General features: G+C 34.9%; 1 protein-coding gene across 5 annotated transcripts in view; it reads left to right on the top strand.

Moving 5' to 3' along the window:
• ST7L (suppression of tumorigenicity 7 like) overlaps positions 1–17,219 on the top strand; it is an 82,986-nt gene that overhangs the window by 29,573 nt on the left and 36,194 nt on the right. For all 5 annotated transcript variants that reach the window (XM_045478666.1, XM_045478664.1, XM_045478663.1 and 2 more), the window contains exons 8-11: positions 793–890; positions 1,160–1,274; positions 3,981–4,053; positions 5,137–5,239. In XM_045478666.1, the coding sequence (XP_045334622.1) occupies positions 793–890; positions 1,160–1,274; positions 3,981–4,053; positions 5,137–5,239 (389 nt within the window). The remainder of the gene's footprint in view (positions 1–792; positions 891–1,159; positions 1,275–3,980; positions 4,054–5,136; positions 5,240–17,219) is intronic.

Genomic DNA, 17,219 nt, shown 5'->3' with positions numbered 1-17,219 from the left:
AATTGAAATATGTTTACATAATGTATTATCTGCTAGCAGTTAAGTTCTAAATCTTTTGTTTGTGGAAATTAAAATTTGGATAATGTTTTCTCTCCAAACTAAATATTGATGTATACAGTATGTTTCATTAATGTATGTTGTTATGGCATACAACTGTGGGAATATATAATTTTGCAATCTGGAACTAATGAAACTACATCTGTGAAAAAGCCATGCCATTTGTCTTTGTATAATCTCAAATATGATTATGAGGTACTTACAGAAATATTTGTTAGCTCTTTCTAGAAATAGTTTTATAGTTTGTTAGTTACTAGCTGTTGAGCAAAAGTTCACTCTAGCCATGGAAATTTTGTTTTGAACATATTTTATCAGTTAAAACAATAGAGAATGTTAAAATAATAGGTTGTTTACGCAGAAACTCAATAGGTTAGATTTATTTTTTTGTATTTAATGTATATATTTCTTCTATGTTAATATTAAAATATACTTGTCGAGTATACACAAATTAATTTATAATGTACTCAGATTACTTACTGTTAGAGGCAAAAGTAATTCTGTATATATAGAAAGATTTTAAGCTTTTACCATAAAAAACTTCACACATACACAAAAATAGCATAATGAACTCTCATTCAATGTTCATCACCCAAATTCAATAATCATTCCATTTGGAAACAATTTAATTTTAATTGAAGCTTCCAGGGTAAGCCAATAAAATTAATGGATAAAATGTTAATGAAATAGTAGGTCATAATACAAAGTGATAGTTGTGTCATTTTTTTTTTTAAATAGGAAGAGATACGAATGTACTGGTATATATTAAAAGAAGATTAGCAATGTGTGCAAGAAAATTAGGAAGAATAAGAGAAGCAGTAAAAATAATGAGAGATGTAAGTAAATTTGATGATTGGATGTTTATAATTTTTCCTTGAAAAACTGAAAATGTGGTTTAAGTTGCCAGTTATTTTAATGCAAAATCATTATTTTTTAAATGGTAGTCTTTATAACAAGATATTTATTTAATATACGTACATTTCTTAAGGGTTGAGTCTTCACAGTTTTGTTAAGACACTAAAAAATTTCTACTTTAATGAATCAGATTCAGCTCTGTTGAGTTCCTTTGCTATAATTTTAATCTTTTTTTCCTTTTAATGTACAGCTGATGAAAGAATTTCCTCCTCTTACCATGTTGAACATCCATGAGAATCTCCTAGAATCACTTTTAGAATTACAGGCCTATGCAGATGTTCAGGCAGTCCTAGCAAAATATGATGGTGAGTGATAATTGACTTAGTTGATAGCATGGTTAAAATATTTTTTCAATTATGTAATCATAAATATGATTCTGTTCTGGTATTTCTTTGATTTTCTCTTCCTATTCTAAACAGTCAGTATTTAGAATCCATGGATACAGTTATATTAAGTACTTTCTTTATCAGGACTTTTGGGAGCAAAAGCCTGCAGGGAGGAACTTTTCTTCTGTAAAGATTTATTCATTTGTTTATTCAGCACCCAATAGGAGTGAGGCACTTGGAATACAGTGGTGAATGAGAAGACATGGACTTAGTCCTTGTAGGATTTACAGTTTAGCAAAGGAACATACAGACAAATGAATAGTAGTTGTATTGAAGCATAGTGTGTTAGGTGAGATAATTGGAAAAGTATGGGGTGCCGTAGACATAGGATGGTGCCTTATTTGTTTTGGAGTATCAGAGACCGTTAACAAGTTGTATGAGTAATTCAGAATAACATTTTTAAAATGCTTTTTGATTACAAAGTGTAATTTATTTCATATCTGTATAATACTCTTGTGAGGTGGTAGGACAAGTTTGTTTTTTTTTTTACTCTTGTTAGTGAAACAAGGAAACTGGAGTTGAAGAAGGTAAGTAATTGGGTAAGGTCTCCCAGCAGTAAGTGGTAAGCCTGCACTTAAATCCAGGTGTTCCATTTCTTTGTTTACTAGTCTTCCAATAGTAAAAAGTCAGTATGTATTGGCTATTTATTATTATACTAAACAGAGCCAGTTCACCACAAATGGAGTTGGGAGAATTTTTTTTTTTTTTTTTTTTTTTAACGTTTATTCATTTTTGAGACAGAGAGAGACACAGCATGAACGGGGGGAGGGGCAGAGAGAGAGGGAGACACAGAATCGGAAGCAGGCTCCAGGCTCTGAGCCATCAGCCCAGAGCCCGACGCGGGGCTCGAACTCACGGACGCGGGGCTCGAACTCACGGACCGCGAGATCGTGACCTGAGCTGAAGTCGGCCGCTTAACCGACTGAGCCACCCAGGCGCCCCGGAGTTGGGAGAATTTTTAAGAAGCATAGCATAATGTTTCTGGTCATATCTTTTACTGTAACAGAGCATGTACAAGTCACTTATTCATCCTTGTTCTGTTATAAGTTCCTATCCATTAGTTTGGGAATCCCCATGACTTGGAAAGTTTGAAATGTGTTACCCTTGGAAAGAGAAATTTATTTCTTTGAAACATCTGGAATTCTTAGGAAGTGCTTCACAATAGTGTAGGCTCGTGAAGAAATTTGTGAGAAATTCTTTTCATATGTAATTTATTGGGTACATGGCCTGCTTATGATATTTACATGACCAAGCTTAGGAACCAAATACTAAAAATCAGATAGGACCTGATTCATTTAAAATAAAACTAACAACTTAGATATGCTTCTGTGTTTTCAGTTGATTTTATGATTCCGGAGTTTTTACTGTTCTAGAATCTTGTAGAAGTTAAAAGCAAATTTCTTTTTCTTTCTTTCTTTCTTTCTTTCTTTCTTTCTTTCTTTCTTTCTTTCTTTCTTTCTTTCTTTCTTTCTTTTTTTAATGTTTATTAATTTTTGAGAGAGGGAGAGTGCAAGCGGGGGAGAGGCAGAGATTGAGGTGACGGAATTGGAAGCAGGCTCTAGGCTCTGAGCTGTCAAGCCTGATGCAGGGCTTGAATTCACAAGCCATGAGATCATGACCTGAGCCAAAGTTGGACGCTCAACCAACTGAGCTACCCAGGCACTCTACAGATTTATTTCTTTAGTTCTCTATTTGCTGGTATAATTCTGGAATCTAAAACTCAAGGTCCTCGGGGCGCCTGGGTGGCTCAGTCGGTTAAGCGTCCGACTTCAGCTCAGGTCACGATCTCGTGGTCTGTGAGTTCGAGCCCCGCGTTGCGCTCTGGGCTGATGGCTCAGAGCCTGGAGCCTGCTTCAGATTCTGTGTCTCCCTCTCTCTCTGCCCCTCCCCCGTTCATGCTCTGTCTCTCTCTCTCAAAAATAAATTAAAAAAAAAAAAAACGCTAAAAAAATTAAAAAAAAATTAAAATAAAATAAAATAAAACTCAAGGTCCTCAAGTCCTACTTCCCTGATAACATTATTGTGTGCATTCTTTAAGAAAGGATTTATATAATTAATTATATTATAATTCCTGATTAATTTTTTAAATTTTTTTAAAAAGTCATTTAAGAAAATGTAGAAAATACAGAAATATTGTAAGGAGAAAGAATTAAAATCATCTGTTGTATTACCTGGATTTAACTACTATTAAGTATTTCTATTTTTTTAATCTTAGTTTTTCTCTGTGAAAGGTGGAATTTTCAGTATTTCCAGCTATAACTAAATGTTTTTCCCTGAATACTCCTATGTAAGCATAACATAAACATTTGTTGAGTGCTTTTCACCATTGTATGAGGGCTTTCACAGACATAATTTAATTTACTCTCTGCCAGAAAAGTATTACTTCTCTATTCTGAGAAGAGAAAACTAAGGTTAAAGGTTGAAGAAGTTGCTACTAGTTCAAGGATGCATAGCTAGTAAATACTAGAATCAGGATTAAAACTCAGGTCTGCATGTCTAACTACATGTCCACATGCTTCTACTACTGTGTTGCATCTGTTGATTTTGTATCATGAATTATTCTTATTAAAAATGTCTTAAGATATGTTTTGTAATTCTTACCTGAGTTGAAAATTACAATTACAGATATAAGCCTTCCAAAGTCAGCAGCAATCTGTTACACAGCAGCACTATTGAAGACAAGGACTGTTTCAGATAAGTAAGTAATGAAAACTACAGTAATTTAGAAAGACTGCTAAACTCAACATGGGTTTCTCCTGCTGTCTGAAAGTTTACTTTATGCCACCTCGCTTTTACAAGAGACCTGCATTAATATATGTGTTCACTAACTGAAAGAAATCCAAACAGGATTCTCACTTTCATGAAAAGGTAATTGCTTCTTCACTTTATGCCATTCCAGCTTAAGGAAAGGTTTGATAGAAACACTCACAGATAGCAGGGGAAACTGTGTTGTTTTTCACTATCGATTTTAAACAATGCTTTTTCCTCTCTACTTCCTTTTGAATAACCCTTGATCTTATGAGGCTTCTTACTAGTGTAGTGGAAAAAGCAAGGTTTTTAGAGCTATACTAAACCTGGATTCCAATTCGAAGTCTACTGCATACCAGCTGTGGAACTTTGGGCATGTTAATCAGTTTGAGTCTCTTTCTCTCTGTAAAGTGAGAATAAAGCATGGGTGTGTGAGGATGGTGTGTGTTAAATGCTTAAAGCAATGCTAGAAAGTACAGAGAGTAGCTATAATGGTACTGATAAGGTGTGTGGTGGGGAAATAGTTTCATACTATCTGTTCTGAGATTATAATTTCAAGTTATTCTGTTTATCTTTATCCTTTGGGCTGCCCTTAATGAATTTCTCTTTATTCCACAGATAAAATTTTCAGAAACCAACCAAATGGCAACCATTTTTTTCACCTTAGATTACTGTGCCTTGATATAAATTAGAATGGAATATTACTCTTTCCTCTCAGTGAAAATTTAATAACAATGTACTTCCATTTCATGAGACTCTCTGGATGTCCCTGTGTAGCATTTTATATTTACTGCCTTTCCCAGAGTGTGCCTTCAATGGACTTCGAATGATTTCCTTACCTAAATTTGAGGATTTCCATTGCTTATGCTGCTTTTCTTTATATGTTAAACTAAATAAAGGCTTTACTTTCACGTTTACTAGTTATTTGGCTTTGTCTTTGGCCATCACCAGAAACCCCTGATTCAGGAAGTTAGATTATGATCAAAATCATGGATTTTTACATTCATTTGTTCATTTTGTGGTTTTCTTATAGATTCTGTCCTGAAACAGCCTCCAGAAGAGGGCTAAGCATGGCAGAAATTAATGCTGTGGAAGCAATTCATAGAGCCGTGGAATTTAATCCTCATGTTCCAAAAGTGAGAAATTTTATGATGAAACTACTACTTTTATTTAAGTTTATCAAATTCATGAAAGTATGTAGACCAAATTTGGGTCTCCATAATTTGAGTCAGAATTGTTTTAGTCTGTTATATTTTGATAGTCACTATAAGGGGGATGTTAAAAGGCATTTAGCAAGGTGAATAGGAGCAGGAGTTCACTCTAGGCTTTGTAATTGCTTTCAAAATAAAATTTGAAATGTATTCACCTAGCTGTTCCTTTTACTTTAGTTATAGAGAAGAAATAAAATGGCATGGTCTTAATAAAAGATCATTCATTTTTCAGATCATTAAATCAAATTTCCTGTTACTGTAAAAGCTTTTTACTTCTAGACAGATGCCTGGGTTTTTGAACTAGGGATAGACAAAGACTGAAGACAAATAGATTAAAATAATCAATGATAGGAAACAGATGTGGAAGTTCCCAGAAAAACTGCTGAGTTGATGTTTATTTAGTCCCAGATGAAACTATACCCATCTCGTTTGACTTTATATTATACACCTTGCAGACATACAGATTATTAGTTAATCTTTGTGTCTTATCACCCAAGATTAAATTTGCGGTTTTAAAAGCAATGCTCCATGTTAGGAACTATAGAATATTCAAGAATATATGCATCTGTTACCAAATGTAATTATAACTGTTGATTCCAGTATAATGTACGTTAATGGAATTTGGAAGCAAGTAAACATTAAAGAGATTAATCTCTAAAAGATAATCTCCAAGAAATTGAAGTTGTAAGTCTCTTAGAGTAAGTATAGAGTTAAGAAAATTACTGAAATTTAAGAATGACAGTCAACAAATATTCATACCATTCTCTTATTAAGTGACACTGGTCCCATAAATTTAAATTTTATTTTTAATTGTATTACATATATATCAAAGTGTAAAAAGCAGAAATGTGGATCTTAATGATTTATTATAAAGCAAATGAGTGAAAACTACCATTGAGGTCAAGAACCACCTTGCCATCCCCCAGAAACTATGCTTCCTTCCCTCCTGCTTAAAGGTAACCACTGTTGTGACATTAATTATGTTTACTTTCTTTTTTTCTTATGTTTTTGGCCTGTACTTTTCATTGTTGGCTTTATAAAATAAGTTAGGAGTGGTCTCTGTGTTTTTAAATTCTCTGGAATAATTTGTGTAAAATTAGAATTATTTCTGTCTTAAATAATCGAGAGAATTTGTTGATAGAGCCATCTGATTCTGGAGTTTCCTTTGTGAGAAGGATTTTCATTACAAATTTCATTTCTTTAATAGGTGAATTATAAATTTAGTTTCTGTATTCCATAACTATTCAAATTTCCTCATTCTTCTTGTGTTGGTTTTTGTTAAGTTGTATTTTTCTAGGAATTTATTTCATTATAATTTATTGGCATAAAGATTTCATAAAATCCTTTTATTATCTTGTTAATGTTTGCAGGATCAGTTGTGATATCTACTATTTAGTTCCTAACACTGGCTACCATTTTTTTTTTCTTGACCAGATTCCCCAGGGATCTATGAATTTTATTAGTCTCTGCAAAGAACCAAGCTCTGGCTTTGACAATCTGCTCTACTGTTTATTTTCTGGTTCATTCATTTCTGCTCTTTATGGCCTTTCTTCAACTTACTTTGGCTCTATTTTATTATTTTTTATTTCCTGTATCTTTTTATATAGGTACTTAAGTTAACTCATTAGTTTCAGTCTTTCTTCCTTCTAATATATTTGTTCAAGTCTATAAACCTCTAAGTACAATTTTAACTGCATAATATAGTAATATTTTGTGTATAATTTAATTCAACATATTTTCTAATTTCCATCTTGATTTCCTCTTTGATTTAGAGATACATTTATTCCATTTGGCTATTTCTTAATTTCCAAACATGCGAAGATTATCTTTTTATCAATGGTTTCTGGCATGATTGCATTATGTCCAGAGAATATACTCTGTATGATTTCACTCCTTTGAAACATTTTTCAGTTCTTGAATTTCTGTTTATTTTTCACATCTCCTTTGCTATTTATAGTTTCTAATTCTCTGCCAAAATTTAAAGTATAGTCTTTTATCTCTGTGAAAATAGTTTAAAGTAGTTATCTTAAAGTCTTTTTCTGATAATCTCCATATCTGGAACTTCTGCGTCTGTTTCTATAATGTGTTTTTTTTTTTCTGCTACATTATGTTCTTCTTGTCTTCTCTTATGCCTGATTTTCTTTGACTATGTATCTGATATTTTACCTGAAAAAATTATAGAAATAACTTGAAACCTCAGATAATAATATCTTCCTTCGGAGAGGATTTTATTTGCTCTTAGATGCCTAGGAGAAGCAATTAGCAGGACAGAATCACCTTAATTCAGTTTCAGGGATTGATATTTTCTGGTCTACCTAGATGACTAGAAACTGGGCTGTAGCCCGTGAAAGTTTGGGTTTGTATCTGGTTCACCCCTATTCCTAGGATGCAGCCGTTCTGGATGCCAATCCAACCCTGAGTTTTGTTCCTTTAGCCTTATAAAACTGGCAGAAAGTTTGAACAGCCTCTTTGCCATCTTGTCCAAAATTGGCAAATGTCTCTATGGTAAAAGAAGCCCCAAATGTGGTTTACTTCTCCAATTTTTGCCTTCTTTAGACTGTGGGCTGCTAATTCCTTACCCTTTGTGAATTCTCTGATGCATTTGATTGGATTTTTAAAAATATTTTGTTCAGCTTTTCTAGTTGTCTGAGAGGGTTGATTTGAATTACCCAGTGTTCCATTACTGGAAGCAGAGGTCTGAAAATAACTCCAAATGAAATGCTCTGTTCTCTCATGCTGCAGAGTGGTTAAGAGCATGGATTCTGCAACTAAACTGCCTATGTTTGAATTCTGGCCCCACTACTTCCTAGCTGTATAACCTTGGACAAGTTACTCAGCTTCTCTCGAGTGACCTCATGTGTAAAATGGGAATAATATTTCTTATCCCTCAGAGTTATTAATTGAGATTAAATGAGTTCATATCCTTCAAGAGCTTAGAAGAAGGCCTGACACACAGTAAACGTTTCAGAAGTGATTTGTATCATTATCCAGGATGGGATGGAAATCTTCCTGTGTGAGAAGATAAGCAATTGTTATTAACCGAACTATTCAAATTAAATACATCACTAAGATGTCTAAAAATTTTATTTAATTCTCACTAAGAATAACAAAATATGGACCATGTATACCCTGTAGTTGTGGACTTGGTTTCTGTTTCACAAATCCTCTCATACAAAGTGTATTCTCAGCAGTAACAATTCTGATGATGTGCATTGTGCATTGGTCTTCAAAACTACTGCTGGAGGCACTTGGGTACAAGGGAGGGTAGTAGAAATCCTAGGCATTGCCCTAATTAAATTAAATTGTTGGATAGATAATATATCCAGATTGAATCTGCTCTAGATAATCTATAATGGTTTTAGGGGATACTTTTTTTTTTTTTTTATCTTGAACACACACACAAGAAATTAAAGAAGACCTAAATAAATGGAGATATGTTCCATGTTTATGGATTAGAAGACTCAGTATTGTTAAGACCACAGTTGTCTCCAAATTGATCTATGGATTCAATCTAATTCCTATTAAAATCTTATCAGGCTTGTTTGTAGAAATTCACAAACACATCCTAAAATTGATATGAAAATTCAAAAGACCTAAAATAGCCAAAACAATTTTGAGAAAGGAGAACAAAGTTGGAATTCACCCAAATTTATCCAATTTTAAGACATTAAACAAAAATTTTTTTAATGTTTATTTATTTCTGAGAGAGAGAGCACGAGCAGGGGAGGGGCAGAGAGAGAGGGAGACACAGAATCTGAAGCAGGCTCCAGGCTCTGAACTGTCAGCCCAGAGCCAGAGGCAGGGCTTGAACTCGTGAACTGTGAGATCATGACCTGAGCTGAAGTTGGACGCCCAACCCAGGTGCCCTATTTTAAGACATTTTTAAAGCTACAGTAATTAAAATAGTATAATATTGGCATAAATATTGAAATGTAGGTCAATAGAAGACAATAGAGAATCCTGAAACAAACTCACATAATGATCAGTTGATTTTCAACGAGAGTTCCCAAGCAATTCAGTGGGAAAGGATAGTATTTTCTATGGTGCTGGAACAATCAATATGGAGAAAAAAAAGGGCCCAGACCCTTCCTTCATACCAAATATAAAAAGGAACTCAATATGGATCATAGATCTAAATATAAGAGGTAAAATTATAAAACTTCGAGCTTTGTGACCTTAGGTTAGGCAAAGATTTCTTCAAAATCATGCTCCATAAAAGAAAAAATTGATAAATTGGACTTCTTAAAACATTTGCTCTTCAAAAGACATCATTAAGAAAATGGAAAGCCAAAGACTGGGGGAAAACATTTGCAAGTCATATACTGTTGAAGTTCTGTATCCAGAACTCAGAAAGAACTCTTACAACTCAGTAAGAGGACAAAAAACTTATTTAAAACATGAGTAAAGGAAAAAAAAAATGGGTAAAGGATTGAATAGTCACTTCACCAAAGAAGATATATGTATAGCTAATAATCACATCAGAAGATAGCATCATGGGTCATTGGGGAAATGCAAATTAAAAGCACAATATGGTACTACTTTATACCCACTCAAATGGCTATACTCACAAAGACCAACAAAATCAACTGTTGGCAAGAATATGGAGAAACTGTGTACATTACTGCTAGGTATATAAAATAGTATAGCTACTTTGGAAACAATTTTGCAGTTAAACGTACACTTGCCATATGATCCATCCATTTCATTCCTAGGTATCTACCCAAGAGAAAGGAAAACCTAGGTCTACACAAAGACTTGTGTGCAAGTGTTAATCGTAGTATTATGCACAATAGCCAAAAACATGAAACAGTCAAACACAAGTAAATGAACAAGTAAATTGTAGTATCTCCATGTAATGGAACACTTCTTAGTACTAAAAAGGAGCAAACTATAAGTACATATAACAACATAGATGGACCTCAAGTGCTTCATGCTAAGTGAAAGAAACCAGACACAAAAGACAACATATATGATTTCATTAATATGAAATTTCTCAAGCAGGGAAGACTGTGGACAGAAAAGCAGATCAGTGTTTCCCTGGAGCTGAAGTAGAAGTATGGATTGACTGCACACAGACATGAGGAAACTTTTGGTGGTGATGATTGCACAACCATACAAAGTTACTGAAAATCTTTGAACTGTATACTTACAATGATGAATTTTGTGTCTCAATAAAACTACAATGTATAACTTAAATATAACCATATTCAACTAGTATATATTGTGTATATACTTTAACCTTTAAAAATTTTTTTTTCAATGTTTATTTATTTTTGAGAGAGAGAAAGAGAGAAACAGAGTGCAAGTGGGGAAGGGATAGAGAGGGGGACACAGAACCTGAAGCAGGCTCCAGGCTCTGAGCTGTCAGCACAGACCCCGACGTGGGGCTTGAACTTATGAATGACAAGATCCTGACCTGAGCTGAAGTCAGCTGCTTAACCGACTGAGCCACCCAGATGCCCCTATACTTTAACATTAAGTCATTTTTATCTGTAGGTAGAAATTTATGTATGTCCCCTCAACTAAATGTCAAAGCCAACTCCATCAAAATATCCAACTATCTCACGGTTCAGGAGTTCGAGCCCCGCATCAGGCTGTGTGCTGACATTGTGGAACCTCCTTGAGATTCTCTCTCTCTCTCTCTCTCTCTCTCTCATACCCCTCCTCTGCTCGCACTGTCCTGTCTCTCTCAAAATAAATAAATAAATGGGGCGCCTGGGTGGCTCAGTCCATTAGGTGCCCGACTTCAGCTCAGGTCATGATCTCATGGTTCATGAGTTCGAGCCCCACACCAGGCTCTGTGCCGACAGCTCAGAGCCTGGAGCCTGCTTCAGATTCTGTGTCTCCCTCTCTCTCTGCCCCTTACCCACTCATGCTGGGTCTCCCTCCATCTCTCAAAAATTAATAAATGTTAAAAAATTTTTTTAAATAAATAAACTTAAAAAAAATCCACCTAAGTAAAGTGGTGCTATAACCTTACATTACTGTTTGTGGATATACACTTTAACCTGGATATTTTCAAACAGGATAATTATTATTATTTTTTTTAGAGAAATTTTAAGGTCCAACAACTTGGATAATATCCCACTTAAATAACATTAGTATTATATGAACTAGAAGAGCTCTGGTATTTAAGGCTGTTTTTGTGAGGGATTTACAAGTTATGAAGTATGTACAGATTCAAATTTTCTTCCACCCCCACTTATGCTCTCTATCCCTGCCTCTCAGCCTGAAGCCAAGAAAAAATAAAGGCTTTAGAAATTTTCTTCCTCGGGGCGCCTGGTTGGCTCAGTCGGTTAAGCGTCGGACTTCGGCTCAGGTCATGATCTCGCGGTCCGTGAGTTCGAGCCCTGCATCGGGCTCTGTGCTGACAGCTCAGAGCCTGGAGCCTGTTTCAGATTCTGTGTCTCCCTCTCTCTGACCCTTCCCCGTTCATGCTCTGTCTCTCTCTGTCTCAAAAAAATAAATAAACATTAAAAAAAATTTTTTTTTTTAATTTTCTTCCTCAAACTTAAGCTGTGGGTTGTAATAACTTATTTACCCTAATGAACAATGACCTGTAAGTAACTAAGTAAATTAATTAATGAATCTTTTATTCTTAAAAATTTGTTATGCAAATTTGCCAAATGTTATATGACTTTTACCAGTAAGATGACATAGGATGAAGCTGTTTTAGCAGGAAAGATTTTTGGGCAACTTTCCACAGAACTACAACAGAAATGACTATAGGTCTCGGACTGCAGTTTGTTAAAGCTGGAAACTATTAGAAACGCAGTAGAAAGAGATCACATAAATCTCTTCAGGCTATGCATTTGCTTTAGATATCTCATTAATATTGATTGTACAGATTTTTTAAATCTACTGAATGAATTTCTGTGTACAGTAACTATGATAGTAATAGCAAAAAATTAAAACAATGTGTTTTCATGGTTTTTGACTTGTTCTTTATTACTTAGCTATGGTTTTGGTTCAAAATTTTTTTTTAGTTACCAAACAAGAAAAAGATTGTGTATCTTTCAACTACTATAGAAATTGTCAAGGGCGCTCGGATGGCTCAGTCGGTGAAGTGTCTGACTTCAGCTCAGGTTATGATCTCATGGTCTGTGAGTTCAAGCCCTGTGTCGGGCTCTGTGCTAACAGCTCAGAGCCTGGAGTCTGCTTCGGTTTCTGTGTCTCCCTCTCTCTCTCTGCTCCTCCCTAGCTTGCACTCTGTGTCTCTCTCTCTCTCTCTCTCTCTCAAAAAATAAATAAACATTAAAAAAAAAAGAAAAAAGAAAATGTCAGGCTTTTTTTTTTTCTTTTTTTAAGAATGGAACATGTTTCATACCTCTGTTTATTCATGATAGCCCCAAACTGGAAACAACCCAGATGTGCATTAACAAGTAAATGGACAAATTGTGATATATTTATTCACTGGGATACTTTTCAGCAAGAAAAAGAAAGAACTGATACAAGTAAACTATGGATAAATCTCAAGAATATAATGTGTACAAAAGAGTACATACTGAATGATTCCACTTATGTGGTGTCGAAATATGATCTGGGCTGGTAGATATTAGAACAGTTGTTGCCTCAGGTAGTCAAGGTAGGGAATTAACTGGAAAGGAGAACTTTCTGGGGTGATGGAAATGTTCTGTGTCTTCATTGGTGTGTGGCTTGTCTACATTTGTCAAAACTCATCAAATTGCATGCTTAAGATACGTGCATTTTACAGTACATCAGTAAAGGTAAAAGAATCTGACTCAGCATGGAAAGCACTGTCAAAGTATCATGCCTTCTGATTAAATGCGTTGATATATACGAAGCACTTAACACAATGTCTGAGTGTCAGGCAACAGTACTGATCATGGTGATTATTGCTTTTTACACCTCCATTACGATTTTTGCTTCCTGTTTAAGCTGTTCCTCTATGAACTCTTTTTCTTAGGAGTATTACTTTAGTGCTCATGGCCTTAGCATGTGTCAGATTTGGGGATTCTTTTGTTGAGATGAGGTAAAAGTGAAGATATTGAGACAGCATTTAACTAATTTGAATTAGTTAATGCCCTGAAGATAATTTGTGTCTTGTAGTAGAAGCTCTTGGGGGAAGAGAACATTTATAAACAAAACAATAACAATTTGAGTACATGTTTCAGAATATGTTATCTGTAGCTTTGAAAAGTTATTAGTTCTTATTTTATAACAAAAGCTGTTTTGTGTTTTCAAGAAACCAGACCATGCCTGGAGGCTTCTTTAAGTGCAAGGGGAATTTTAAAAATAAATTGATACAGAAAAGGTAAAATTCATTTTGGTTGATCAGAAATTGAAGCATGTAGGATGTTCTGAGTCCCATCCACTAATAGAAGATACCAGCTCTTTAGCAGCAAGCTCACATTTCTTTTTTCTTTTTTCTTCTTCTCCTCCTCCTCTTTCTTCTCCTCCTCTTCCTTCTCCTCCTGCTTCTTCTTTTTAATTTGATAGAGCATGAACAGGGGAGAGGGACAGAGGGAGGGAGTGAGAGAGAGAGAGAGAAGGAGAGAGAATCTCAAGCAGGCTCCATGCTCAGGGTGAAGTGCGATGTGGGGCTCAATCCCATGAAGCTGGGATCAGGACCTGAGCTGAAATCAAGAGTCGGATGCTCAGCCAACTGAGCCACCCAGGCGCCCCTCAAGCTTACATTTCATTGGTCAGATTACCTATATTATAGCAGCATATACAAAAGATGAGAGAGAAACAGGCACTTGATTGAGACTGAGTGGCATAGCGGTAGTAAAGGGAGAAATGGGGAAGTGGTGTTGAAGTCCATGACCCAAAGTTAGGGCACAGTGAAGGCTTTGCCTTTCTGTTATGTTATGGTGTGGTCTAGGTGGAAGAGTTGATCTAGAAAACACTTCTCTTTTGAGGTACTGCTCTGTAGGATGATGTGGAAAGAAGTTTTCCCGTGGCAAATGCCCTCTCTAGTCTCCCTTCCCTCTCCTTTCAATAGAATATCACTTTCCCTTTGCTCCTGAGACTGCTAGGAGTGTTATATTTTCTTTCAGTTTATTCATACAGCTGTTCTGTTTACTTTCTATCTGGGAACTGTCTTTAGTCTTCCCCCAATACACATCAATGTGGACTCTTTGCATTCAGCCTGCCTGTCCAATCTCATAGAATGTGCACTGAGAAAACTAATTGCAGAGATAAATTGGTTCTTGATGTGCATGACTGATCAAGAGCAAAGTACCTTAATTTCAGATGCCTTCAGAGAGATTTTTCTTTAACCTCTGCTTTTAAGAAGAAGATTATAAAGCATTATCATTACTTCAGGTCAGAATTATATTGCTTTTGGTCAAAAGCTGTTGTAAGATTTACAAAGTAATAGAAACAAAGTAATCTAAAGATAAATTATAAAGATCAAAGCAATTCAAAGTTAAAGTGAATTTGAGTGTAAGCATAGGTATGGTTTTAGATTAAAAAAAAACCATACATTATTATGTCTTTTTTTTAACTATTTATAGCTATTTATAAGCTATTTTCCAAAGTAGCTTTAATTTTTTATTTTTATTTTTAGGAAAAAGCAAGAGACTTGAATAGTCATCTGAGTATATTGTCAGTAGTTGAATACAAATTGTTCCTACAATTTCTGATTTGTTCCAGATAGAACAGTAAGGTGACTCTGAGGTAATATGGAAGGTCCTGCAGCATAGTATAGTGGGTACCGGCCTTGGTTTATGTCTTTTATTATATTTTATTTGCTGATAATTTCCAAACCTGTATCTTATAAATCTGGCTTCCTTCCTTGTCTATAAACTTGTTTTTCTATCTGGTTGTGGAAATTTTTACCTGGATATCTGGTTGGTACCTCAGCCTCTTCAATATGTCTCAAACTGAATTTTTAAATTTTTATTTATAAGTTTCTTCTCCAACTTGCCTGTCCTAACTTATTATTATAATTTGGTTTATGGCTTCATTATCATCTTCTCATCATTAATCTTTACTTCTGCTCTTTCCAAATTACTAACTCATATTATAACCTTTGAAATGTCTTTCAGATCTAGTCACCTACTCCATTCCCTTTGTCACTGACCAGTGTTTGTCTTCACTACCTGTTCTTTAAAACATGATCATTGTTGTTATAAAAGTAACGAGTGCTTTTTAAAAAAGAAATCAGACCCTTTAGCAGTTTATAGAATAAAAAGTCCTGTTCTTTCTCTCCCAATTCTACTTCTCTCACGCAACCACTGTTTCTGTTTGGTTCTGTGATGGCCAGACATATTATATGCATTTCTTTATTTTTGAGAGAGAGTGCAAGTAGGGGAGGGACAGAAAGAGAGGGGGGAACAGAGAATCTGAAGTGGGCTCTACACTGACCATGTGCAAGCCCGATGCAGTGCTCGAACTCAGCCCGATGCAGGGCTTGAACTCAGGAACCATGAGATCATGACCTGAGCCACGTTAGATGTTCAACCAACTGAGCCACGCAGGTGCCCTTTCTATGCATTTCTAAACATACACATAAAGATATAGAAATTATTTCAAATACTTTCCATCTTTTACTTGGATGATTAAAACATACTTCTTACTGGTTTCCCTGCTATAAACCCATCTCCACTCTGGCCATTGCCATAGTTATCTACCTAAATAGCAAAACTTGCTCTGCTTGAAGAGCCCTTCTTATTCCCTATCATCTCTCAGATAAGGACCAATCCCTTAGTATTGCATATACAGAAGCCTTTCCCAGTCTGGGCCGGATATCTGTCTCCAACATTACTCCTTGCTACTTCTGCTTTGCTCCTTATCTTGTTATTCCTGAGATTGGTCATGTCTCATCATGTCTCCCTACCTTTGTATATATGCTCAGTCTCTTCTCTACATGGCAACTTTCTACTCATTCTTCAGGATTCTGCTCATCTGTTGCCTCCTGTATAGAAGTATCTTTTATCATTTTTCCTAAGCAGAGATAATGACTCTCTTTTCTCTGTTCCTTCAATGCTTTAATCATGTCTTGGGTTTTGTTTTGCTTGTTTTTTGGTCTATTTGTATGTCTCTTCCTTAGTTCCCTATGAGCTTTTTAAAAAGCAGAATTCTTGTTTTACTTACCATTTTATGTCTGAAATGCTGCTTAGAACATAACATACTGTGGATTGCAGTAAATGTTTGGTAAGTAGACATGTCTGTGTTTTAGACCTACATTGCTATAAAGACCTGTCTAAGTTAAAGAAAGTGAAATTTTAGATCCCATCATTTTTTGGAATTTTTAAGCCATTTTACTTAATATTTTTATAAGCTTTGCTTAATGTTATTATTTTTGACCTTTTAAGAATGGTAGTACAATTTCAGCATGACCTTATTTCTTAACTTATAAAATAACTCAGTTTTTAATGGAATACTATACAACAATTAAAAATAATGAGATCTGTTAGAGACAGGATGAGATGTAAAGATGTATTGTGAAGTAAAAAGTGAGTTATATAAAAGTTTGATCCTGTTTTTAAGGATGTTATGCTTAAAGAAATCCAGACAAATATAACTTGGATTACCTTTTTTCTTTACTCTTTTATCCTCCAATTTATTAATATATTATTTCTCCTATGTAACTCTGCAATGTTAGAACTTTAGAACACTAAGCATGTACTTTCAGAAGCATAAAAAAAGACCAACACCAAACCAAACCAACCACTCTTCAGTTTTCAACCTCTCCTATTTTTATTCATGGAAAAGTAAAGCCTAGGTAGAAGTTTGTTTTGTTTTGTTTTTAGTTTGCCTAGAGAGTTAAACAATATCTTTAAGTAAAAACAGAAATATAAGTATGAGTTTGAAGACATTTTAACTATATATATGAGATCAAGTCAGTCAGTTAGTGTTTAAATGCCTACTTTGGTTAGTGTAGTGTGCTAGGTGCTATAGTAGAATACGAAGGATGTAATTTCCATTGTGTAGTAAC

The sequence above is a fragment of the Leopardus geoffroyi genome, chromosome C1 (assembly GCF_018350155.1).
Source record: "Leopardus geoffroyi isolate Oge1 chromosome C1, O.geoffroyi_Oge1_pat1.0, whole genome shotgun sequence".
NCBI classification, from domain to species: Eukaryota; Metazoa; Chordata; class Mammalia; order Carnivora; family Felidae; genus Leopardus; species Leopardus geoffroyi.
This window is presented reverse-complemented; position numbering and strand designations above follow the sequence as displayed.